The sequence below is a fragment of the Abramis brama genome (assembly GCF_963993115.1).
Source record: "Abramis brama genome assembly, chromosome: 8".
NCBI lineage: Eukaryota > Metazoa > Chordata > Actinopteri > Cypriniformes > Leuciscidae > Abramis > Abramis brama.
The window spans coordinates 43,175,955-43,202,677 of NC_139970.1; the positions used below are offsets into that span (position 1 = coordinate 43,175,955).

The window sequence follows — 26,723 nt, forward strand, 5'->3', positions numbered from 1 at the left end:
ATTGGTTCATATAAATGGAAATGATTCAATATGATTCTTCCTTTATTGAATATGATTTACTGTGTTTCTTAAATGAAACCTATTGAATGTACTTGACTGGAGTGACTGATTGATTCAAATCTCCTATTTAACATTATTTCAGAGTAAATCCAGAAGTATGCAGAGATATATTGAATGTCATAGTTATTTGAGTTGTATCATTGGGTCGGCTCTCTTGACCTTTGACCCGGGCTCAGCTGGTCAGTTCCAGTTAGAGCGTTGGGCTCCATTAGTGTCCTGAGGTCAAAGGTGAATCTCTGGAGGTTTGCCTGATTGAAACAGACGGATCATGTAAATTCCCATAATGCATCCTGTCGGCAGCCTCAGGAGCCATTAGTGGAAACCCCCGGAAAGATCCGTTCAGTTTAACGGACAGCTTTACCTGTTTGACCTCACAATGGCAGACGGGCAATTTTAAAATCAAAACAGTGGCTTTGTTCAGAATCATACTAATATATAGACAAGCTGCTGTGAGGATTGTGTCGTGCTTTTACATATATTTTAAAAGTTTGTAATACTTAAAAGAAAAAAAAATCTATGTGTGTGTGTTTGTGAGTGTATACAGTATATATATGTATATATATATATATATATATATATATACAGTGAGGAAAATAAGTATTTGAACACCCTGCTATTTTGCAAGTTCTCCCACTTGGAAATCATGGAGGGGTCTGAAATTGTCATCGTAGGTGCATGTCCACTGTGAGAGACATAATCTAAAAAAAAAAAATCCAGAAATCACAATATATGATTTTTTAACTATTTATTTGTATGATACAGCTGCAAATAAGTATTACTTATTAAATAAGGTAACTTTTTAATCGCAATTAATCGATTTGAAAGCAATATTAAAATGAGAGGAGGTGGAGGAGGTGGAGGAGGAGGAGGAGGAGGAGAGAAGGAGAAGGATGAGAAGGAGGAGTAGAAGGAGAAGGTGAAGGAGAAGGAGGAGGTGAAGGAGAAGGTGTAGGAGGAGGTGAAGGAGAAGGTGAAGGAGAAGGATGAGAAGGAGGAGGTGAAGGTGAAGGAGGAGGTGGAGGAGGAGGAGGAGGAGAGAAGGAGAAGGAGGAGGAGGAGGTGAAGGAGAAGGAGGAGGTGAAGGAGAAGGTGAAGGTGAAGGAGAAGGAGAAGGTGAAGGTGAAGGAGAAGAAGGTGAAGGAGAAGGAGGAGTAGAAGGAGAAGGTGAAGGAGAAGGAGGAGGTGAAGGAGAAGGTGGAGGAGATGGTGAAGGAGGAGGTGAAGGAGGAGGTGAAGGAGAAGGTGAAGGAGGAGAAGGTGGAGGAGAAGGAGAAGGTGAAGGAGGAGGAGAAGGTGAAGGAGAAGGTGAAGGAGAAGGTGAAGGAGAAGGTGAAGGAGAAGGAGGAGGAGAAGGTGAAGGAGAATGTGGAGGAGAAGGAGAAGGTGAAGGAGGAGGAGAAGGTGAAGGAGAAGGAAAATGAGAAGGAGGAGGAGAAGGAGAATGAGAAGGAGAAGGTGAAGGAGAATGAGAAGGAGAAGGAGGAGGAGAAGGTGAAGGAGAATGTGGAGGAGAAGGAGAGGTGAAGGTGAAGGAGAAGGTGAAGGAGAAGGAGAAGGAGAAGGAGAAGGTGAAGGAGAATGAGAAGGAGGAGGAGAAGGTGGAGAAGGAGAAGGTGAAGGAGGAGGAGAAGGAGAATGAGAAGAAGGAGGAGGAGAAGGTGAAGGAGAATGTGGAGGAGAAGGAGAAGGTGAAGGAGGAGGAGAAGGAGAATGAGAAGAAGGAGGAGGAGAAGGTGAAGGAGAATGTGGAGGAGAAGGTAAAGGTGAAGGAGAAGGTGAAGGTGAAGGAGAAGGTGAAGGAGAAGGAGAAGGTGAAGGAGAAGGTGAAGGTGAAGGAGAAGAAGGAGAAGGAGAATGAGAAGAAGGAGGAGGAGAAGGTGAAGGAGAATGTGGAGGAGAAGGAGAAGGCGAAGGAGAAGGAGAAGGTGAAGGATAAGGAGAAGGTGAAGGAGGAGGAGGAGGAGAAGGAGAAGGAGAAGGAGAAGGAGAAGGAGAAGAAGGAGGAGGAGAAGGTCAAGGAGAATGTGGAGGAGAAGGAGAAGGCGAAGGAGAAGGAGAGGTGAAGGTGAAGGAGGAGGAGAAGGTGAAGGAGAAGGAGAATGAGAAGAAGGAGGAGGAGAAGGTGAAGGAGAATGTGGAGGAGAAGGAGAAGGAGAGGTGAAGGTGAAGGAGAAGGTGAAGGAGAAGGAGAAGGAGAAGGTGAAGGTGAAGGAGAATGAGAAGGAGGAGGAGAAGGTGGAGGAGAAGGAGAAGGTGAAGGAGAAGGAGAAGGAGAAGATGACGGAGAAGGTGAAGGGGAAGGGGAAGGAGAAGGAGAAGGAGAAGGAGAAGGAGAAGGCGAAGGAGAAGGAGAAGGAGAAGGTGAAGGAGAAGGTGAAGGTGAAGGAGAAGGCGAAGGTGAAGGAGGAGGTGAAGGAGAAGGTGAAGGTGAAGGAGGAGGTGAAGGTGAAGGAGAAGGAGGAGGTGAAGGTGAAGGAGAAGGTGACTGCATGTGTCTCGTTGTCTCCACAGGACTCCTCCATCTCAGCGTCTGCTGTTCCTCCTCGTGTCACGTCTTCAGCCGGAGAACTTCTCGCCGCCGCTAAAGTCCAGCTGCCTCTCAACATGTGAGTCCTTGTACACACACACACACACACACACACACACACACACACTCATCACAGAGACGTCTGCTTTTACATCTGTAACAGTGTTTGCTCATCTGCAATATGTCTCTAAGATGTTTATGATTTCATTGAATGTAAAACTGCTTATTTTCTAAGACGTTTCTCAAACGTTTGCGCACAACAGATGTTTTCCAGATTAAATGCAGACATCTTAGAGACGTACCTGTGATATCTAGGTTCTATACATTACTATTTATTTTATTTTCATGTATATTTATTTTTATGTATATTTATTTTTATTTGACTGAAATACTAAATATAATTACATATATTATGTAGGTATTGTATGTTGTTTTATTTTTATATATATTGTTAATTATAATAATATTTATATTTTATTATGTTATATTAATTCTATATTATTATTATTATTGTTATTTTGTATTTTATATATTTATTTATTTTTAGGTATATTTATTTGTATTTGACTAAGTACAGAAGACAAAATCTATATTTGTAGAGAATATTATATATTGTTTTATTTTTATATAATAATAGTAACGATAATGATTTAATATGATCATTACTGTATATTTTTACATACATACATACTATATATATATATATATATATATATATATATATATATATATATTAGGGCTGTCAAACGATTAATCGTGATTAATCGCATCCAAAATAAAAGTTTGTTTTTACATAATATATGTGTGTGTACGGTATATAATTATTTTCTATATATAAATACACACACATGCATGTATATATTTAAGAAATATTTGCATGTATATACTGTGTATATATATTTATATTATATATAATTTATATTATATATAAATATTTTATATATAAATAACACATTTTTCTTAAATATATATATGAATGTGTGTGTATTTATATATAGAAAATAATTATATACCGTACACACACATATATTATGTAAACACAAACCTTTATTTTGGATGCGATTAATCGCGATTAATCGTTTGACAGCCCTAATATATATATATATATATATATATATATATATATATATATATATATATATGTTTTCACATACCATCTGGGTCCTATACATTATTATTATTATTTTCATGTATATTTATTTTTATGTATATTCATTTATATTTGACTGAAGTACTCAATATAATTACACATATTATGTAGATATAGAGAGATTGTATATGTTGTTTTATTTTTTATATATTAAGTATTTAAATTACATTATTATTAGGGCTGGGGGAATTAACGCGTTAATCTTTGCGATTAATTTGAGATGTTTAATGCGTAAAAAAAAAAATAACGCAATTAACTCAGCACTTTTTTTTTTTGCCTCGTTGTAATGATTTCCTGTTGCGGCTGCTATTGAAAAGGCCGAAAATATGCCGTCCCGCCCCTCCGTGTTCGGTGATCAGGTTTCATTCTCGCACAGCTTTCATGAGCGGGTCTTTTCCGCTCTGTGTACGTCGCGCTCTCCGTTCCGTGTGTGTGTGTTGGCGCGCTGCTGCGCTCTCTGCTCAATGTTCCGCTCCGTGTTTGCGCTGCGCGTTCTGCTCTGTCGTTAACGGCCCAAACGCTCGAATCATGTAGGCTACCGACCACGCACTGGAAAAGCAAAGTCCACTCAAATAACGTGAAATTTCTCAGTAGTAGACTTCTGTTTGCAATAGCCCTACTGAGCTGGTATAGTCATGCTGGGCAACAATGGTAAAATGACCTGCTCTGATCACATGCTCTGGTAATAATAGCTTTGTAGGACTATATTTTATTTAGATAATTAGTAAAAAATATAATAAAAAAATTAAAAAAATCTGTTAAATTGATTATGTTGATTTGATTATTGAAAAAGAATAATATATTGATATTGATGTTTAATATTATTTTAATATAGGGCTATTTTCTGTTCTTTTTTCCCCCCTGTGTTATTTAATTTAATTAGGTGATTCTAAGTTGAAATATTGATGATTACAAGCTTGGGGGAAATGCAATTAATTGCAATTAATTACAGCAAACTGTGCAATTAATTAGTTATTTTTTTAATTGATTCCCAGCCCTAATTATTATACTATAATAATACTGTTATTATTTTATATTTATTTTTATGTATATTTATTTATATTTGACTGAAATACTGTAGATAAAATCTATATTTGTAGAGAGATTTTATATATGATTTTATTTTTATATAATAATAATTAAATGTATAATCATATGTGACATATTTGATTTAATTACATTAAGTCAAATATGTCAAATATGAATATAGCATACATAATATTTTATATATATATATATATATATATATACATCAGCTAATGTCAGCTAATGTGATTGATTATGTCTGGATCGTATGTTTGAAGGATTAGTGTGTGTTTGCGTCGGCGGTCTGTGTTTTTCAACTCGTCATGTGAGAGATTCATGAAATCGCTGTGTTTTAGCAGCGGACTCGATTTGATTGGGACTCATCGTAATAAATTGCTGCTGTTGTAGTTGATCAATCCTCTAAAGAGAGGCATCAATCCTGCGTCACAGGATTAAGTGATGTTAATCATATGTTGATTAAGTTTAGTGAAAAAAAAAAAAAAAAAAACTCTGATTCTTTGGAGTCTCTGTGTTTTTGTAGCAACATATTTAGTGAAATGACACACACTTTCAGCTTTTGTTAGCCTGTCAGTGCAGCGAATCCCTCATGCCCCTCATTTCTCCATCCGTTCGACTCCGTGAAGGAAAAACAAAGTGATGATGGTGTTCTATTCTCTGCAGTCTCTCAAGTGCGATTAGAGTCGCAGCTCTACACAGTCACACACACACACACACACACACACACCGCAGTCTCCGCAGGGTGACAAAACAAAGTGTTTCTGATGTCTGCTTTGGAAGAGTCTTCTCGGTTGTTTTCTCTGTTATCTCTAGACGCCATGTTTTACTGTTGAATTCTACAGAATAGAGTTAAATATTAATATATTTGGTCCCATTAGTTAAGTAAGGGATAATGTACATCCAGCCGGTTGTTAGAATAAACCCTGACAGGGTGATCAGGACCCGACGTGAAGCGGATGTACATTATCCCGCTTATTACACGGCTACTTGCCACATCAGTAAATAATTAAACACGAAATATTGATCTGAGTCGAAATATTTTATTAGCTCTTTAAACGCAAAGCTTTGCGGAGAGAGCAGTTTCAGCGGCGAGATCAAACTAGACGGACATTTAAGAGATACGGTATACAGTCATACCACTTATTACACAGCATTTCAACACATTAATAATTATGAAGAGATATTGATTTCAGATTAATCTGTTTTAAAATCGTACCTGTTTGTATTTTATAATCCAACAGTGTACAAAACATAAAATGGCCGCCGCTGCGATTCTATGAAACAAGAGAGAGCGAGTCCACGATACTGGATGGCATAATTAAATAACTCTACACAAAATATTGATTCGACTGAGTTTGATATTTTATTAGCTCACCAATCGCAAGACTTCCACGAAGAAAAACCTTAGCGAGTGTATAGCGCTACTGACTTAAGTGACCCGGATGAGCCAGTGTTTCTGTTGTTATCTGGGAATAATATACCGCTGGATGGAGCGATCGACCAATCAGAATCAGGCATTCCACAGAGCCGTGTAATTAACATTAACAATGAGCAATACGTTTGTGCAAACCTGGTTAAAACTTAAAATACCCTATTTGTGAACATAAGATTATCAGGAATATTTTTTGCTCATTATTATATATTTCTCATTTTCCGCAGCTATCTGGCCATGTACGCCTACAAACCACAGAAGGCCGACGAGCTGGAGCTGCGTAAGAGCGAGATGTACCGCGTGACGGAGAAGTGTCAGGACGGATGGTTCAAAGGAACATCACTGCGCTCCGGGGCGTCTGGAGTTTTCCCGGGAAACTACGTCACGCCCGTCTCCAGGTGAGGGAGTCACGTCTCACGTTCATTACTGAAACTAATGCGTCGACTCTATGTGCTCATCACAACCTTCTCAACTTTTGACATTAAAAACCGCCTCTCAGTCCTGCTGTTCTTCATATACATCTGAGTGTTTGAAATATTAAACATATTATTGAGTTACATATTATTTTCACATCTTATTCATATTATTATAGAGCATTTCTCTATTTTGGTTTGAGTGGATGTTTGTCAGTTTTCAACAATGAGACATAAATGGAATACGAGTTATAAACGCAGGATTATGATGAAAAATTTCAGAATTATGAGTTATAAATGCAGAATTATGAGGGAAAAGTTTGAATTATGAGTTATAAATCGTTAGCCTCATAGCATAATTGCCTAAGTAATTTTTTTTTAAATATGACTTAGGCGATTATGCTATGAGGCTAACGAAATGCAGAATTTAATAAGTCAGAAATTTGAGTTATTAATGCAGAATTATGAGGAAAAAAGTCAGAATTATGAGTTAGAGAAGAAATTCAGGATTATGAGATATAAACTCAGAATTATGAGGAAAAATGTCAGAATTATGAGTTATAAATGCAGAATTATGGGAAATGGACAGAATTTCTAAATATAAACGCAGAATTCTAAGTTATAAATGCCTAATTATGAGGAAAAATTAAGAATTATGAGATATAAACACAGTTATGATGAAAAAGTCAGAATTATGAGTTATAACAATTGAGAGGAAAACGTTATAAATGCAAAATTATGAGGAAAAAGTCAGAATGAGTTAGAGAAGAAATTCAGAATTCTGAGAAAAAAGTCAGAATTATGAGTTATAAATATAATTATGAGGGGAAAAGTCAGAATTATGGGTTATAAATGCAGTATTATGAGAAAAAAAATTCTGAATTATGAGTTGTAAACGGAATTATGAGAAAAAAGTAAGAATTATGAGTTATAAACGCAGAATTATAAGAAAGTCAAAATTATGAGTTATAAATGCAGAATTATGAGGAAAAAAGCCAGAATTGCCATATATAAATGCAGAATTATGAGAAAAAAGTTGGAAACATACTTCAAAGCATCCTGCTCATTTTCATGTAATTGTTTGAATAATCAAGTCATAATTATTTGCAGGTTTCTGTGTTTGAACAGAGCAGATTTCTAAAGATCTGTTTTATTTTACTTTATTTTACACTTCCTTAAATTACAACACAAACAATAGTTTTTACACGTTACAGAATGTGCTGTTGAACAGAATTGATCCAGACCTGATTTTACAATATTTCTAGTATTATTTCATCTTTTATTGAGCCGATATTTTATCCTTCAGCCGATCTTTGGGTTTGTTTCGACTCGCAGTAACAGTAAAATGAACGAGCAACAGAAAGAATGTTTTCCTTGAGTTTCCAGATGCTTATCTCCAGCTGAAGGTCTGGATCAGCTCCGCTCAGTGCAGGTGTGTTTTACATGCGCAGGCTTTAATGACCAGAGTTGAGAAGGTGAAATTGCTCCGCTGACACATTGATTAGGATATATAGCTGATGCATTAGAGCTGCGTTTCCACAGGAGAGAATCTGGAGAGTCTATTACTAGATCTCAGAGCTGCACGATTAATCATTAAAAGGTCCTGATCTCGATTCAAACACCCACATGATCTTATTCCTAAATGACTGCGATTCGTCTCTATTAAATCTTTGACAAATCCGATCACAGCGAACATTCAGATCTGTGTTCTGAGCCAGAGAGAGCATTTGTCATGTATAGATATGAAACAGCTTCACAAACAGTCTTTTCAAACACACAGTATCATTATTTCTGTCTTACAATCATTCAGAAGTACTGGGATAAAAGTTTATAGTTCGGATATAAACACTGATGTCTACGGTAGTGATCAAAATAGAGTAAATCACCTTTTGAAGGTAACTTGATGCTTCAAATAAAGATTGTATTGATTACATTGTTACACCAGTAGGCGGCGACAAGTGACTGTTAAAAAATGTGTTTATTGAATCATTCATTCAAAAATGCTGATTCATCCAGTAATGAAACACTTGAAGTCTTTGCGTGAGTCATTGAATCATTTATTCAAGAGATTTGTTCAAAACACTGATTCATCCAGTAATGCAACAAGTGAAGTCTTTGTGTGAGTCATTGAATCATTCATTCAAGAGATTTATTCAAAAACACTGATTCATCCAATAATGCAACAAGTGAAGATTTTGTGTGAGTCATTGAATCATTCACTCAAGAGATTTGTTCAAAAACACTGATTCATCCAGTAATGCAACAAGTGAAGACTTTGCGTGAGTCATTGAATCATTCATTCAAGAAATTTGTTCAAAAATGCTGATTCATCCAGTAATGAAACACTTGAAGTCTTTGTGTGAGTCATTGAATCATTAATTCAAGAAATTTGTTCAAAACACTGATTCATCCAATAATGCAACAAGTCTTTGTGTGAGTCATTGAATCATTCATTCAAGAGATTTGTTCAAAACACTGATTCATCCAATAATGCAACAAGTCTTTGTGTGAGTCATTGAATCATTCATTCAAGAGATTTGTTCAAAACACTGATTCATCCAATAATGCAACAAGTGTAGTCTTTGTGTGAGTCATTGAATCATTCATCCAAGAGATTTGTTCAAAACACTGATTCATCCAGTAATGCAACAAGTGAAGTCTTTGTGTGAGTCATTGAATCATTCACTCAAGAGATTTGTTCAAAAACACTGATTCATCCAGTAATGCAACAAGTGAAGACTTTGCGTGAGTCATTGAATCATTCATTCAAGAAATTTGTTCAAAAATGCTGATTCATCCAGTAATGAAACACTTGAAGTCTTTCTGAGAGTCATTGAATCATTCATTCAAGAGATTTGTTCAAAACACTGATTCATCCAATAATGCAACAAGTGAAGTATTTGTGTGAGTCATTGAATCATTCATTCAAGAGATGTGTTCAAAACACTGATTCATCCAATAATGCAACAAGTGAAGTCTTTGTGTGAGTCATTGAATCATTCATTCAAGAGATTTGTTCAAAACACTGATTCATCCAATAATGCAACAAGTGAAGTCGTTGTGTGAGTCATTGAATCATTCATTCAAGAGATTTGTTCAAAACACTGATTCATCCAATAATGCAACAAGTGAAGTCTTTGTGTGAGTCATTGAATCATTCATTCAAGAGATTTGTTCAAAACACTGATTCATCCAATAATGCAACAAGTGAAGTCTTTGTGTGAGTCATTGAATCATTCATTCAAGAAATTTGTTCAAAAACGCTGATTCATCCAGTAATGCAACAAGTGAAGTCTTTGTGTGAGTTATTGAATCATTCACTCAAGAGATTTGTTCAAAAACGCTGATTCATCAGTAATGAAACACTTGAAGTCTTTGCGTGAGTCATTGAATCATTCATTCAAGAGATTTTTTCAAAAACACTGATTCATCCAATAATGCAACAAGTGAAGACTTTGCGTAAGTCATTGAATCATTCATTCAAGAGATTTGTTCAAAACACTGATTCATCCAATAATGCAACAAGTGAAGTCTTTGTGTGAGTCATTGAATCATTCATTCAAGAGATTTGTTCAAAAACACTGATTCATCCAGTAATGCAACAGGTGAAGTCTTTGTGTTAGTCATTGAATCATTCACTCAAGAGATTTGTTCAAAAACGATGATTCATCCAGTAATGAAACACTTGAAGTCTTTGCGTGAGTCATTGAATCATTCATTCAAGAGATTTGTTCAAAAACACTGATTCATCCAGTAATGCAACAAGTGAAGACTTTCTGTGAGTCATTGAATCATTCATTCAAGAGATTTGTTAAAAAAACTGATTCACCAATAATGAAACACTTGACGTCTTTGTGTGAGTCATTGAATCATTCATTCAAGAGATTTGTTCAAAAACACTGATTCATCCAGTAATGCAACAAGTGAAGTCTTTGTGTGAGTCATTGAATCATTCATTCAAGAGATGTGTTCAAAACACAGATTCATCCAATAATGCAACAAGTGAAGACTATTGTGTGAGTCATTAAATCATTCAAGAGTTTCGTTCAAAATTTTGCTTCATCCAGTAATGAAACAAGTGAAGACTTTGCGTGAGTCATTGAATCATTCATTCAAGAGATTTGTTAAAAAAACTGATTCACCAATAATGAAACACTTGACGTCTTTGTGTGAGTCATTGAATCATTCATTCAAAAGATTTGTTCAAAAACACTGATTCATCCAGTAATGCAACAAGTGAAGTCTTTGTGTGAGTCATTGAATCATTCATTCAAGAGATGTGTTCAAAACACAGATTCATCCAGTAATGAAACAAGTGAAGACTTTGCGTGAGTCATTGAATCATTCATTCAAGAGATTTGTTCAAAACACTGATTCATCCAATAATGAAACACTTGAAGTCTTTGTGTGAGTCATTGAATCATTCATTCAAGAGATTTGTTCAAAAACACTGATTCATCCAGTAATGCAACAAGTGAAGTCTTTCTGAGAGTCATTGAATCATTCATACAAGAGATTTGTTCAAAACACTGCTTCATCCAGAAATGAAACACTTGAAGTCTTTGTGTGAGTCATTGAATCATTCATTCAAGAGATTTGTTCAAAAACACTGATTCATCCAGTAATGCAACAAGTGAAGTCTTTGTGTGAGTCATTGAATCATTCATTCAAGAGATTTGTTCAAAAACACTGATTCATCCAATAATGCAACAAGTGAAGACTATTGTGTGAGTCATTAAATCATTAATTTAAGAGTTTCGTTCAAAATTCTGCTTCATCCAGTAATGAAACAATCATTGAATCATTCATTCAAGAGATTCATTAAAAAATGCTGATTTATAATGAAACAAGTGAAGTCTTTGTAAGTGTGACATTGAATCATCATTCATTCAAACTGATTTTTTACTTTTGTCTGAACTTCATACTAAATGGCATGTTATTTTGTTTAGTTGTCTATTCAGAATTGTGGGAGAATCATGATCTCTATTTTATACAAACACAAAAATATTCTCGGTTTATCAGAATCGTGCAGCTTGAATCTGTTTGAGTCTCTGAATTTTCATCATCATCATCATCACATGTTTGCCGAGGTTACCTGTGAGCCTTTGCATCTGGTGTTCTGAAAACTCCTGAAATAAACGTGCAAATGTTTGCATTCCCAGTGCCGTTTTAGACGTGTGAGTCTCAGCTGTAATTGGGGAAGTTGCATTTGCAGAAACTTCATGTGTGACAGGCGAACAAACACCTTTTTCATCATGCATTGAAAGCAGCGATAACGATCCTTAGACGAGGCGAATCCTCCCGAGTGTGTGTGTGTGTGTTTTCACACAGGTGGAGTCGTGTAGCGTCTGTAAACACATTAAGCCACGGCTCCGGGCTTCTGGGAATCATTTTCCCTCAGGTGGCCTCCATACGGGAGGGTCAACATAAAAACGTGATCTGTTTCACTTAGAGAGGCTGATATCTGAGGAATCCATCGCTGTAAATCCTCATCTCTCCTCTGTCTGTACAGGTTCGCTTCAGTCTGATTAATGCAGCACAAAACGCCAGAGTAAATGAAGTCATTACGCGTTAAATGTCAGCAGACACAGAAGATTTGAGTCGCTCATTCCTGCATCATGAACTATACAGAATAATAAAGAGTTTAATGGTTACTTGAGTTGATATTGCAGTTCTGTGACAGTTTATAACTGCACAAAAGAGGTTTAATGGGGTTCTGTATAGAACTCTAGGGTTCTTGACTCAGTTTTAAAGAACCCTTTATGTCAAAAAGTTCTATAAATGGAGAAATGTCTTAAATGATTGCATGATACTTTCAGGTTTAATAGGTTATTTCATTTTTCTTCCAGTGATCTATGTATGGGATCATTCTGCATATGTCCTGAAATGAGACCTTGGAAAAGAGAATATATATGAGGGATTTTTTGGATCTGAAAATGTCATGGAAATTAATAAAAAGTTGAGAATGACTAGAAAAATCATTTAAAATTATTGGTGATAAAAAGTGTAAAGGTTGAAGAACATTCACTTAAACTGAAACTTCTTGAATTATAGAATTTGATTTGAATTAATTATAATTATTTTATGTAATAACACTTTATCATGAGGTCTCGTTTATAAACATTAGTCAATGCATTGCCGCTTTTTACAAGATGTTATATAAGTCTCATACAACTTCTTATAAGTTATATAAGATGTTATATAATGTCCTCTGAATGACCATTTATTATACCATGTTGTAAATAAGTGGAAGAAAAAACATGCTGTTTTTGTGCATGTATCTTTAAATGCAAATGAGCTTTCCAGAAGAGGGCGGAGCCTGTACAGCTCGTGCCTCGGATCAGAGTCCTGCACGGGTCCATTTTTGGAGACCCGCCCCCGCCCGTACCCGCAAAGTTCAGCACCAGATCCGACCCGTCACCCGTGATAATATCAAAATTAAATCCGCACCCGCCCAGACCCGTTAATATTCGGCCCGTTACCCGACCCGTGCCCGCGATAAATCACACACAAGCTAAAATCTATTGAGCGGTGGGGACGCGTTCATAGGGTGCGCTGCCAATAACGCACCTAAAAGCTGTCACAAAGAACTGGGAAAAGTAATGATTATTAATATGTCAAATATATCAAGGATACATTTCAATTGTTTATTAATAAACAAGTGTTTTCTGTGTCAAAGTTGAAGTTGACGATGCTGACTGACTCGCGATCTTCGCAGTAGTGAGCGCGCCAGAGAGAAAATCACATTACGGATTGCATAAGCAGAGAGCAGTCTGCTTTCTTTTTCTTTTATTTTTTTTAATTGTTTTGTTTAAAAGTAGACATTTCATGATTTCTATTTCTCAGGTCTGTGAGGCAAGTAGCTTATACGCTGAGTTTCGGTTTATTTAAGAGACGAGCCTCAAGTTCACGCGCCCGCGCCACCGTGTCGTGATTATTGCCTGCTATAGCCTATTTACCTCCTATTTATTGAATCCAATAAATTGGTTGATGAAACATTGATTAAAATTAAGATACAATTAATACGAAACGAAATTCACTTTAAAGAAAGGTTTTCTACATAAACTTAATGAAATGTTCAAAATCATGTCTGCCCACTGCATTTGTCTCCCGATATTCGGGATCATCTTATCTTATTCATGCTTTTCACTTTTCATATAATCAACATGAAATTTAAAAAAATATATTATTTTATTTAAACATGAATATGAAACTAAATCGTTTTTAATGACAGGGCTACAACACATACAGTACAGAGAAATTTAATGTCGGAGCATTGCCGGTGAGCATTGTGGAGGGGGAGATAGGCTACAATTTTCGATCATTTATCAATATTATTTTGCTTGATATGCCAATTCTTAATATTTGGTGTTTTTAATGTTTGTTTGAGATCTCTGTGAAAGTTTTAATTGTAGGTTCGTGGCCCTGAGTGTCGCGATTTCGGTTTCATTTCGCATATAGCCTACAGCCCTTATAATCATAGATGACGCCACCGGTTTTTATTTAAAAGAAAGACATATGTATATATGTTTGTATGTAGGCCTATATATGGGCAATTTATATACACAATACTTACTAAAATATAATTAATATCATTTTATTGCATTTGTATTAGTTGTTTGAAGAGTAAAAAAAAAATCGGTAGGTCTTAACACAAGTTCACTACCGGCAAGTCGGTCGGACTAAAAAGGGGGAAAAAAAATAATTGGGTTGGTCCTAAATTGACAGGGTCGGTCGGGTTACTGCAAACAAGAATATTTTTAAGGACGGCCTGACTAAAACACATATTTGCGTATGTGTAATGGTAATTTAGACATACAAATATTGCACATATTTTTCATCCGTTACCCGCCCGCAAGGAGTTCATTATCCGCCCGCATCCCCGCCCGTGAATTTTAGGAATGTCACAATCCACCCGTTTTAGCCACTTTTATGCGGGTACCCACGGGTACCCGCGGGTACCCGACCCGTTGCAGGACTCTGCCTCGGATACTCTGCCAAAAACTAAAACATCTGTTTGGTTTTGACTATTATGCCTGTGAACGTAAACAGCAGGGAAAGAAATTGCATGTGTATATTAGATCGGTGTATTAAAGTGAAGGCAGTGTAATATACAGAACCTACTGCTGTTTTTATGATTAATTCATAAAAACAGAAAATCACTCACTGCTCTTGACTGAATAACTTTAGTAGCTTTAATAAGAATACTTGAATGCTGCTGTTAAACGCTCTGGCGACGAGATGAACATGCTGACTGTGTGCAGCTCACTGAGGGGAGGAGCTATGCTAATAGGGCGGAGTCTGTCAGCAGTCGTGGGCGTGGCCTGTGCAATGTGACACAAAAGCTAGAATCTGCTTGTTCTGAGACACTGCTTATGATTTATGGGCATTATAAAAAGGGGAGTGGGTGTATTTTTACCAGTATAGGGTGGTTGTGTACACACACTGCTGACACACATTCAAACACCATTTAAAAGTGAATTTTGCATAATAGATCCCCTTTAACTAACATAAACTAACACTGAGAACTGCATGTTTTTTTTTGTTGTTGTTGCTGAAATTATGAGAATCGCTCTGATTCATTTCAGTCAATAATTGATTCCTCTGGGATCTCTGTTTATAATCCCTCTGTAATCCTCCATTAGTGTCCTCAGGCCAAGACTGACCTCAAGAAACTGTTAAACACATCATCTAGACTAGCGGTCAATACACATCCGAGACTCTGACTTCTGTGTTACATTAGCGCTCATTGTGTCGGCATGTTTTGTGATTGTGTGTCCTCATGTTTTGTGATTGTGTGTCCTCATGTTTTGTGATTGTGTGTCCTCATGTTTTGTGATTGTGTGTCCTCATGTTCTGTGATTGTGTGTCCTCATGTTTTGTGATTGTGTGTCCTCATGTTTTGTGATTGTGTGTCCTCATGTTTTGTGATTGTGTGTCCTCATGTTTTGTGATTGTGTGTCCTCATGTTTTGTGATTGTGTGTCCTCATGTTCTGTGATTGTGTGTCCTCATGTTTTGTGATTGTGTGTCCTCATGTTTTGTGATTGTGTGTCCTCATGTTCTGTGATTGTGTGTCCTCATGTTCTGTGATTGTGTGTCCTCATGTTTTGTGATTGTGTGTCCTCATGTTTTGTGATTGTGTGTCCTCATGTTCTGTGATTGTGTGTCCTCATGTTTTGTGATTGTGTGTCCTCATGTTTTGTGATTGTGTGTCCTCATGTTCTGTGATTGTGTGTCCTCATGTTTTGTGATTGTGTGTCCTCATGTTTTGTGATTGTGTGTCCTCATGTTTTGTGATTGTGTGTCCTCAGGGCCCCGTTTGCGGTCGGTCAGACGCGGCCGTGTCTCCCAGGATCGGCTCAGGCGAAGGTGGCTCCTGGATCCCCGGGCTCCGCCGGCCCCTCGAGTCCCGTCCTGATGTCCTCGGCGTCTCGCTCCGGCTCGCCGCTCTCCAGCCCGTCGTCTCCACACATGAAGAACTGTCTGCGCTTGTCCAGTCAGCAAACTGTCAATCAAGCACGCTCCGCCATGCAGCTCGGTGAGTCGCCAGCAGAAAACTGAAAAAAGTGATTAGAAAGTCTGAGTTGTGTTCAGCTCACTCAGGGCAGGGCTATGCTAATACTGCAGTGTCAGTCAACAGTCGTGGGCGGGGCTTGTGTTCAGCTCACTCAGGGCGGGGCTATGCTAATACTGCAGTGTCAGTCAACAGTCAGGGGCGGGGCCTGTGTTCAGCTCACTCAGGGCAGGGCTATGCTAATACTGCAGTGTCAGTCAACAGTCGTGGGCGGGGCTTGTGTTCAGCTCACTCAGGGCAGGGCTATGCTAATACTGCAGTGTCAGTCAACAGTCAGGGGCGGGGCCTGTGTTCAGCTCACTCAGGGCAGGGCTATGCTAATACTGCAGTGTCAGTCAACAGTCGGGGGCGGGGCCTGTGTTCAGCTCACTCAGGGCAGGGCTATGCTAATACTGCAGTGTCAGTCAGCAGTCGGGGGCGGGGCCTGTGTTCAGCTCACTCAGGGCAGGGCTATGCTAATACTGCAGTGTCCGTCAACAGTCGGGGGCGGGGCCTGTGTTCAGCTCACTCAGGGCGGGGCTATGCTAATACTGCAGTGTCCATCAACAGTCGGGGGCGGGGCCTGTGTTCAGCTCACTCAGGGCGGGTCTATGCTAATACAGCAGTGTCAGTCAACAGTTGTGGGAGGGGCTTGTGCAAAAGTACGTCACATTGCCCTGAATCTGAGAACAGCTTGATCTGAGACAGTGCTTATGATTTATGGGGATTAAAAAAAAACACTGGGTGGATTTTTATCACTATAGGGTGGTTGTGTTCACACACTGCCAACACACATTTATGTTCAAACACCATGTAAAAGTGAATTTAGCATAATAGGTGCCCTATAAACTGAAATAAAAAATTAACAAAAACTATGTAGACATCTTAAAAAACAAATAAAATTGACAACAAAATTTCTAACTCAAATTAAAATGACTAATTCAAAATATTAATAAAAGCTAGTGTCTGAATATACTGTAGCAGTGCATATTGTTTGTCATTACTGAAGCTTTCTGCAGTGTTATCTGTCTTCACACACACACACACACACACACACACACACACACACACACACACACACACACAGAGTTTTTCCCGCGTGTCAGCTCAGCGCCAATGAAGCGTGTGAACGTGATGCGCTCTGTAATCTATTCAGGTCAGATCGGCGCTCACTGAAGACGCATTAGCTGGTAAAGGAGCTTGTTAAAGCATTTTACAGCTCAGATAAGACGTCTGTTGTAATGAATGCCTTGCACCTGCGTTGGCAGTAATTGCCGGGTTGCATTCTCGGCAGTTCTTGAACTTCGAGGAGCGAAGCTTGTGAAGCGGCGCAGAACGGCGGGACGGGACACCGTCTCACTGCAAATCAGACCTTCTGTGACATCATCTGATCACATGACGACACACTCAGGACTGGTCAAAATAGTGATGCGTGACTTGGGGGGGAAAATCCAAATGCAATCAATTTAAAATGCATTTTTTTACAAGCTCCAGTTTTGCTGTGCTTGTTTTATGGGCTGCACAATTTGACCAAAAAATTTGTGATTGTATATCAGTGAGACTAAAATGATCAGTATGAAAAAAATTACTATTATTTTTGTTGTTTTTCTTTTTATTTCTTATTTTATTTAATACACATATGCATATATATATATTAAAATGTATTATTTTTATATTTGTAAATTATATGTAATATTTAATATATATAATGTAATAAATATGTAATAAATAAGCACAAAAAACCCCAATAATAATAATTTTTTTTACAGTACAACTGCAACATTAATTTCTTCATTAAAGTTTCTCTTTTAACAACAGCTGGACTGTAAGCGCTTTTCAAATGCATGTTATAGTCGACCCGAACACAGAACACATGCAGAGACGAGACACTAAAATCACTGTGTAATATTCTTGTTTTTGTTCTATTTTCTGTTAAAAACCAATAAACATTTCTTTTTTAAAAACAATACAGCACACACAGGGTTTGAAATTAACACCTGCCAAATGCGTGTAAAATCAACAGTGGTGGGGCTGTGAAATCCAGTATAATAGATTTTTTGAGCCAATTTGCCAATTTTTTGCCAAAGAGCCAATTTGGCGTGTTACTTATTATGTTTACTCACTTTGCTGGGAACTTCGTGTAAGACAAATTTGCACAGATTTTGCGGAAATACTGGAATCATGAGTCATCCTGATATATTAAATACAGCATATTGTGCAGAATCTGCTCATATCTGGCTTACTTGAACACACACGTCACTACGCAACAAATAACGGCACGCTTGTTCATTTGCATTGAAGCAACAGTGAAGATTAAAAAGCATTTGGTTAACAGAAAATACATTATCTTCCAACGTCCTAAAGGCCTAATTTTTTATGTTCTGTGAACTGTATTGATCTGTCCACCTAAAATACATTTTTGGTGAAAAGGATGAGGATGAAAGAGGAAGGGAGGAGATGGCTGGATGACAGGATTTTGTTTGAATAAGAAATAAATGTATGAAATCCCAATTTTATAATATATTAGCCTACATATGTATATATAAGCTGTGACGTAGTTAATCTGCTTTACTTCTTTTTTTTTTCTCCTTTTTTTCATTTGGCTAGTAGAAGTTCTGAATTGGCCAGTAACTTAAAAATTTAGTAGCCAAATTGGCCGGTGAGTGAAAAGGTTAATTTCAAACCCTGAGCACATACATATATGTGACAAATGACTAATTGCATTTAAAATGATTGAAACAGTCCACAGTCCTCCGGCGAGCAGCAGCCCTGAGCGACCCACGGCGTCCGTGACCCCTCTGCGACCCCAGGCCAGCCCGTCCCGCCCCCCCGCTCGACCCCTGTCGATGGTGGCGACCCCTCAGGTGCACCCGCTCTCTCCTAACCCCAACTCTGCTCGACTCCTCATGAGCTCCGCCTCCTCCGCCATCACACCGCCCAACGTCACCGCGGCTCACCTGAGCGCAGGAGACGCTTCCGCTCACGGACTTCACAAACTCCAGGACAAGAAGGTGGAGAAGGTCAGTCATGCTCATTAACATATTCATAGAAGCTCATTAGTATATTTAAATTCATGGTAATAATAAATCAAATTTATTGTGACAGAAATTTGGTTTTTATTATGCATTTATTGTGCCTCATGATTACTAGTATATGAATATTATTATTACTATTATATTATTACTATGATAACTAGTACTAGTTATATTCATATACTATGATAACTTGTATACTATTATAACTGGTACTAGTATATGAATATAACTAGTACTAGTTATCATAGTATTTCATAGTATATGAATATAACTAGTACTAGTTATCATAGTATATAAATATATATTCTAGTACTAGTTTTCATAGTATATGGATACAACTAGAATATGAATATATACTAGTACTAGTTCCCAAAGTTTATCAAAATAACTAGTATATGAATATATTCTAGTACTAGTTATCATGAGGGACAATAAATGCCTAAAAAAGACTAAATAAATTTGTCAAATATTTGAATATTACAAGACTTTAAAGACATTAAAAATGTTTTAAAATTAAGTGAGTTTTTGTTTAAAACAAGAAAAAATGTCTGCCAGTGGGGTCAGAAAATTAATCTTTGTTTCCCCTTTATTTCTGAAGTTTATAATAGCTTAAAATATCTTGAATGTAACTCGACACCCTTGCCTCATTTAGTATACATGGAACCATGAATATGCAAAATAGCCCCGCCTCCACTCACTCACACCAGCTCGGATTACCTGATCCACTCTTTACTGTAGTAAACGCTGCACAATGGAAAGTGGAAATACTGGTGTGGTTCAGCCATAGATGTTGGAAGCAGAAACTGATTCAGAAGAAGTGGACGAGTGAATTATACAGGCTCGCTCTCTACAACTGCAAACACATAGCGGTAATTAATATGATTAGCCTTTGGCTTGACTACGTTAAACAGCTAATAATGTGTTGCTAGTTTTCCCGTTCGCCATCTCAGAGTCAAACAGCAGCCTTATAACAATCAGTATCCTAAGAAATGCTTAGAAAAACTCAGAACATCAGTGGAGAAAGGCATATCGTTCATCATAACATCGTAATATACATCATACACATAATTCACCCACTTAGGTTCAAAATTATTTGCTCTGTTTACTTTAATAGTATATTTAGTGCATAAATATTTAATTTAATAAATGATCTAAGCAAATCAGCAAAAAAAACTTTTACAGTTGTAAATAAATATTTCCTCAGTCTTTCTGTTGGCAGATGAGAGACAGACTTCACTGAGGTCATGTGATGAACATGAGTTTCAGTCATTCCTGCATGTTGATTATGGGCTGTTAATTAGCTCAGAGTCACACGCATGGTTAAAAATAAGACAACGAGACACACAAGTCATGCACAGGTGGGAAGGAACCGGCGTGCACATGTGATCTCATGATGTCAGCATTTCAGGCTTGATGAACAGATCTCATGTTCAGACACGTGTCGGATTTTTAATGCCCCAGCAACCACCTAGCAACCAACCAGATTGCCCCAGCAACTGCCTAGCAACCACCCAGAACCCCCCAGCAACCCCCTGGCAACCACCCTGAAAGCCCTTTCAACCACCCAGACTGCCCCAGCAACCGCCTAGCAAACCACCACCCAGAACCACCCTAGTAACCACACAAAACCCCCCAGCAAAGGCACCAGCAACTACCTAGCAACCACCCAGAATGCCCCATGCAACAGCCTAGTAACCAACCAGAACCCCCCAGCAACTGCCTGGCAACCACCTAGAATGCCCTAGCAACTGTCTAACAACCGTCCAGAAGGCCCCATCAACCACCTACCCCGCCCAGAACGCCATAGCAACCACCTAGGAATGCCCTAGCAACACCCCAGCAACCGTCTAGCAACCTCCCAGCAACACACAAGCATAAATATTAAATGAATGATTAATATTACAGTGGGTACATATTATCAGTGGGTTTGTGTGAATAGTCATGTGTGATCTATAGTTCAGTTTAATTTAGCAGTGAGTCGCGATGAAAGGTTAGCGGATCTTTTCTTCCATTAGAGAGAAACAGATTCTATTCAGATTCAGATCTGTGTGTGTCTGTTATTGTGATATTTGGCCCATATGTGAACACTCCAAACGATCTCAGACCCCTTTAAAGCGAAGCGAAGCGAGAGCATCTCAGGAGTGCGCTTCGATGTCATCTTATGGTACGGTTCGCTAAAAACACTCAGTCTGAACACAAACCACTCTCGGCTCACTCGAGTGTCTTAAGTGAATGTAAACATCTAAAAATGTATGTGTGTCAGTATATTGGATCCGTGCATTACTGTAGTTCTTAAAGTGACAGCAGCCTAATATAAGAATCAGTAGAGTTTTATTCATTCAGTGAAGAATATGCAGTTTTACTTTTTCATTTGATTATTCCATTTTTTCCTTGAATGCTGCTTTTAGACATATCTACTTTACCTGGAAAATTTAAAGCACTTTATTTCATTTCATCTTTCTTTTATTGTATTTGTCCTATTGTGTGTTTTTGTTTGTTTGTTTGTTTGTTTGTTTGTATGCTGACGTTACCATTGCCTTCTGCAATTAAAACATGATTCAAGGAAAACAATTCAAAATAAATGTGTGTGATCTAGTGCAAGAATATGGATGTAGCCTTGCAACAAAATGTTATGTTTTTTGTGTAAAAGATAAACAGAGTTAAGCTCAATTATCAGCATTTGTAGCAGTTTCATTTAACAAAATAATAATAATAATAATCTTTACAAATGAATATCTTGGTTAGTGAGGCACATAAAATGTAAGTGAATTGGATCAAATATTGAGGCCATAGGATCAGCCTTCAAACCCTGAACTGGACTAGATCCAAAAAGGAACAGTGTGAACGAACACAAAGGGGTCTGACACCACATTCCTACCCAAAATCTGAGAAGAAAAGATGCAGGTTGACTAGTTCTTCTTCTTTCGGCATCAGTCAGAGTCTGGATCTCAGACGCCTCCTAGTGGCCTGGTTTGGATTTGCTCTGTTGGGAGTTTAGCTCGGATCAGCTCCACCAAACCCAGAATGAGTGTGTTCTCCACCCACACACAGCATGTGTCACCGCAGAACAGCCATTACAGACACGGATGACTCCGATATCCCTCTGTTCTTACCGTTAGCAGCAGACTCACAAGATCACGTGATTACAGCAACACTTCCAGATGCTGTTGTAACACGACCCAGTGAAATCCGTTGTTTTTTCCCCCAAATTCAGTTTTAATTTTTCTGTATTCTGTTTTGATAATTTAATACATTTTTCTGGATTCTGCTTGTATAATGATGAAGAATCATTTTTACAATAAGGCGGCCCTATGAAATGTTTTTTTTCCCCCAGAAATTCTGTTGTCGTCTGTTTTCATTTTTCTGGATAACAGTTGCGTGTCTTGCTTCGGCCTTGGTCTAAAACTCCGGAGTGTGTGTGTGTGTGTGTGTGGATGGCAGGCGTAACCGTAGCAAAAGTTGAAAAATGTACAAGTTGAAAAATGTAAATGCACTAGTGTAAACGTAGGTATCCCACAGGGAACCGATGCTCTCGAGCCAATTATGGTTCTTTCAGTGTGTATATGGCTCGACAGCAGGAAAAAAATAAACATTAAACTTTTTTTTTTTAAATAATAAAAGGTAGTGTGTTGATTCAATTAAAAATCCACATATCACATATTTTAAAATATTACATAATTCATTGAAGCCTGTGTGTCATGTATAATACACCGACCAATCGTCATCTGGCACAACATCTTACATTCGAGCCCCTGAGGAACTCTGCATGTCGCTGATATTTAGCGCTGGCATTTCTACTGTAAATTCCAGTTTTATGACTGCACTCCGTCCACAAGTGGTGAAAACGCCTCTATCTGTGTGTGTTTGTCCCACAGAAGGAGAAGAAGAGCAGTGGCCTCCTCAAGCTGCTGTCCGGAGCCGCAGCCAAAAAGAAGTCCCGCTCGCCCCCATCGGTCTCTCCCACACACGACCCCTCCTCTTCCTCGTCCTCCTCCTCCTCCTCCTCATCCGTGCGGGGAGCCATGGCGCCGGAGCTGCGGGCCGGGTCCTGTCCCGTGGAGAGCGAGATGCAGGGAGCCATGGGCCTGGAGCCGCTGCACAGAAAGAGTGGCTCGCTGGATCTCAACTTCTCGGTGTCTCCGCCAACACGACAGGCCTGTTCCTCGTCCTCACCGCTGGCCGTCCGGCCCGAACCCAAGCCATTGTCCCGAGAGAGGTGAACAAGCACATGCCTTTAACATCAAGTAGGGGTGTAACGATTCCCTCATGTCACGATTCGACACATATCACGATACGATATTATTGCGATACTCCAAGACTGATTGATTGGATTAAAATGCTAAATTTGATATTACATTGTGTGTGTAAATGAACAGTTTTGGACTTGGTGCTGAAACCCAAAGCACAGGACAATAGAGACACCAGAATAACAATATTCATGATTCTGAAGCTGAAAACAATTATTTTAGACGAATATGCTTGAACTCTTTCACTGACTAGATATATTTAAAATTATGTAGGACAGTTTTTACTGGTAACATCAGACATTTGGCATTATCAGGCCACTCAGATATTCCCCCATTGCATTATTATACATTATATTCAACATTATTTATAGTAGTTTAATGTGGTACTGACACTAAAACTCTGAAAACTTGCATTTTTTTTCCCCACTCACTTTTTATTTTGGGTGAACTATACACAACACATATTATCACTATCCACGATACATATTGTTGCATTTTTAAATTGCGATATATTGTGACACGATATATTGTTACACACCTATCATCAAGGGAACCTTTTCAACGCACAGACGTGTCTTTATAGTGGGAAAAGATTACGGGGTGTGTATTTACCTTGTTGGCAGACGATATTTACACTGACTCCGCCCACTGACGTCTGATTGGCCCAGACAAAATTACGGAATCGTTTTGACGCAAATCGACTCGAGTTCGAATTCGCCTTTTGCTGAACTCGTTCTAACTCCCTTTTCCCATCACATATCAGATCGGGAAGGCATTTATTTTCAATAAAAGTGAAGAAAATATTTGAAAAGTGGAATTACCACTTAAATAATATGTGCCCCGCTCATAATATATGAACTGTGAAGTTGATTAAATCATTGTTTTATGGCTTGATGTTATCAGACATTGCCCATATGGTATTAATCTGAGGAGTGCAGGTCAATCTGATTTGATACTGTGCTGTTGTTGAACAGAAGAACCGTGTGTTTGTCTTCCGTCAGGTTTCGTGTGAATGTTCCCCGTTATAACCGTGTGTTTGTCCTCCGTCAGGTTTCGTGTGCTGGTCCCGTATCCGCCCCAGAGCGAGGCCGAGATCGAGCTGAAGGAGGGCGACGTCGTGTTCGTGCACAAGAAACGAGAAGACGGCTGGTACAAGGGAACGCTTCAGCGCACCGGCCGAACGGGCCTGTTCCCCGGCAGCTTCGTGGAGAGTTTCTAGAGGACAAACACCAGCTGACAAGCTCTGAATCACGGGATCGTCCCGGAGAAACACACACACTCATGAAGACGAGCACAACAACACAAGAACGAGCATCTTTACTGCCATCGTCCTCATACATCTGCTAGGAAGCCCTTTCAGATGATAGATGTGGCTCTTCTGGAGGAGCGAGCGAGTGAGTGTGTGTGTGTGTGTGTGTGTGTGTGTGTGTGTGAGTGTGTGTGTGTGTGTGTGTGTGTGTGTGTGTGTGTGTGTGTGTGAGTGTGTGTGTGTGTGTGTGGGGATCACATCTCAGATCCTGCTTCATCCTCGCTTTTATTTCCTCCTTGAATCAGCAGATCTGAATGATAACGACACATCGAGGATGTAATCACCAGTGATATCCGATGAATGTAGTGAGTGATGAAGCTCATCAAACCTGTCATATTTCACACCAAAATCAACATTTTATTTGGCATAAAGCATTTTTTTTTAAATAATTATTTTCCCCACTAGATTCTCATTTTTGTAATGCAAATGAATTCATGATGTATTATATAAATGGTAAATATGAATACAGCATTATAGTATTAGTATAGTAGTGCCTTTATGATCATTCAAAAGAAAAATAATGCATTACAGGATTGAGAATTGGAAATTAAACCAAAAAATTGTGAATTTACAGTTTGTTTAATAGTGAAAATAATGTCACAATAATATAATTTAATGTATATTTCAAATTTGTTTATATATATATATATATATATATACACACACACACACACACACTACTGGTCAAAAGTTTGGAATAATTACTTTTTACTATAATTCTTAGCAATTTAATTATTAAATTATCATTGGTGCTCAATTATTAATAATCGTTCTTATTATTATCAGTGTTGAAAACAGTCGTGCTGCTTCATATTTTTGTGGAAACCTTGATACATTTTCTTTTTCAGAATTCTTTGACGAATAGAAAGTTCAAAAGAACAGCTTTTATTTGAAATAGAATCTTTTGTAACATTATAAATGTCTTTACTGCCACTTTTGATCAATTCAATGCGTGCTTGATGAACAAAAGTATACATTTTTATTTATTTTTTAAACATACTAATCCCAAACTTTTGAATGATCACAGTGTGTGTGTGCGTGTATATATATATGTATATATGTGTATATACACATGTATATATGCATATGTTTTTTTTTTTTTTGTGAAATATGATCCGGACATGTTCTGATGAGCTTCACACACAGGACGGTTCATAACGACAGCTGGTTTACAGTGAAGCTCTTTGTGAAAGCACAAACTCTTCTTATTGATTTGAAATGCTGGTTCTGTGTGTCCCAGAGGATGCTGGGATGTGCATGTGCTGGTTTACTGCCTCATCATCGTCTCGTTGACTGAGTCTCTGTGGAGGTTTGATGTGAAGCGTCTCCGCTTTGAATCTGCAGGTGTTGAGCGCCATAGAGTTTGAAGAAGTATTTTCACGAGTTTTCCATGTGCTCAATGTGCCAGAAACAGACTTTACACGAGTACACGAACATGTTTGGCCAGCGTGCTGCAGGTTTCTGGTCATATTTAACATTTAAAGTCACCATGAAATCAAAATGGACATCATTGTGTTAAATTCATGTTCCTGGTAATCTTGACTCAGAATAAGTTCCTCTCGCAGCATCTCTTCTCTTCTCTGATGACGAGGGCGGGGCAACCTGTCAATCACATGAGATCAGCCAATAGCAAACCACAACCATCCAATCAATTCCCCACAGACACAATCAAGCCCCGCCCACATTTGTTCTTGTTCCAGAAGCCAATAGACTAGCATGCCAACAGTTGAGTTACTGAGGAGAGTTTCCTTCACATTTCTGAGCCATTCATGTCCTCGATATGCAACACGGAGAACGACATGTGACTGAAATGCATTGACGCGTCAGTGTTCCTGTCCTCGTGTAGAGTCTGTTTCTGGCTTTAAGGTGTTTGAATGAAGACAGATCTCCGTCAGACGCTGCTCTACATTAGAGGACACGAACGGACCTGTTGAGTTCAGATCTTTATTTT

The 26,723-nt window shown here is 38.2% G+C and overlaps 1 protein-coding gene across 1 annotated transcript in view; it reads left to right on the forward strand.

Annotated features, from left to right (window-relative positions):
• LOC311088178 (E3 ubiquitin-protein ligase SH3RF3-like) overlaps positions 1-25,235 on the forward strand; it is a 129,552-nt gene extending 104,317 nt beyond the window's left edge. Inside the window, exons 5-10 of the mRNA XM_084121903.1 lie at positions 2,572-2,666; positions 6,441-6,611; positions 15,940-16,166; positions 18,924-19,201; positions 23,092-23,432; positions 24,514-25,235. Coding sequence (XP_083978029.1) covers positions 2,572-2,666; positions 6,441-6,611; positions 15,940-16,166; positions 18,924-19,201; positions 23,092-23,432; positions 24,514-24,682 — 1,281 coding nt within the window. The 3' untranslated portion in view covers positions 24,683-25,235. The remainder of the gene's footprint in view (positions 1-2,571; positions 2,667-6,440; positions 6,612-15,939; positions 16,167-18,923; positions 19,202-23,091; positions 23,433-24,513) is intronic.
• Positions 25,236-26,723: the final 1,488 nt, after the last annotated feature.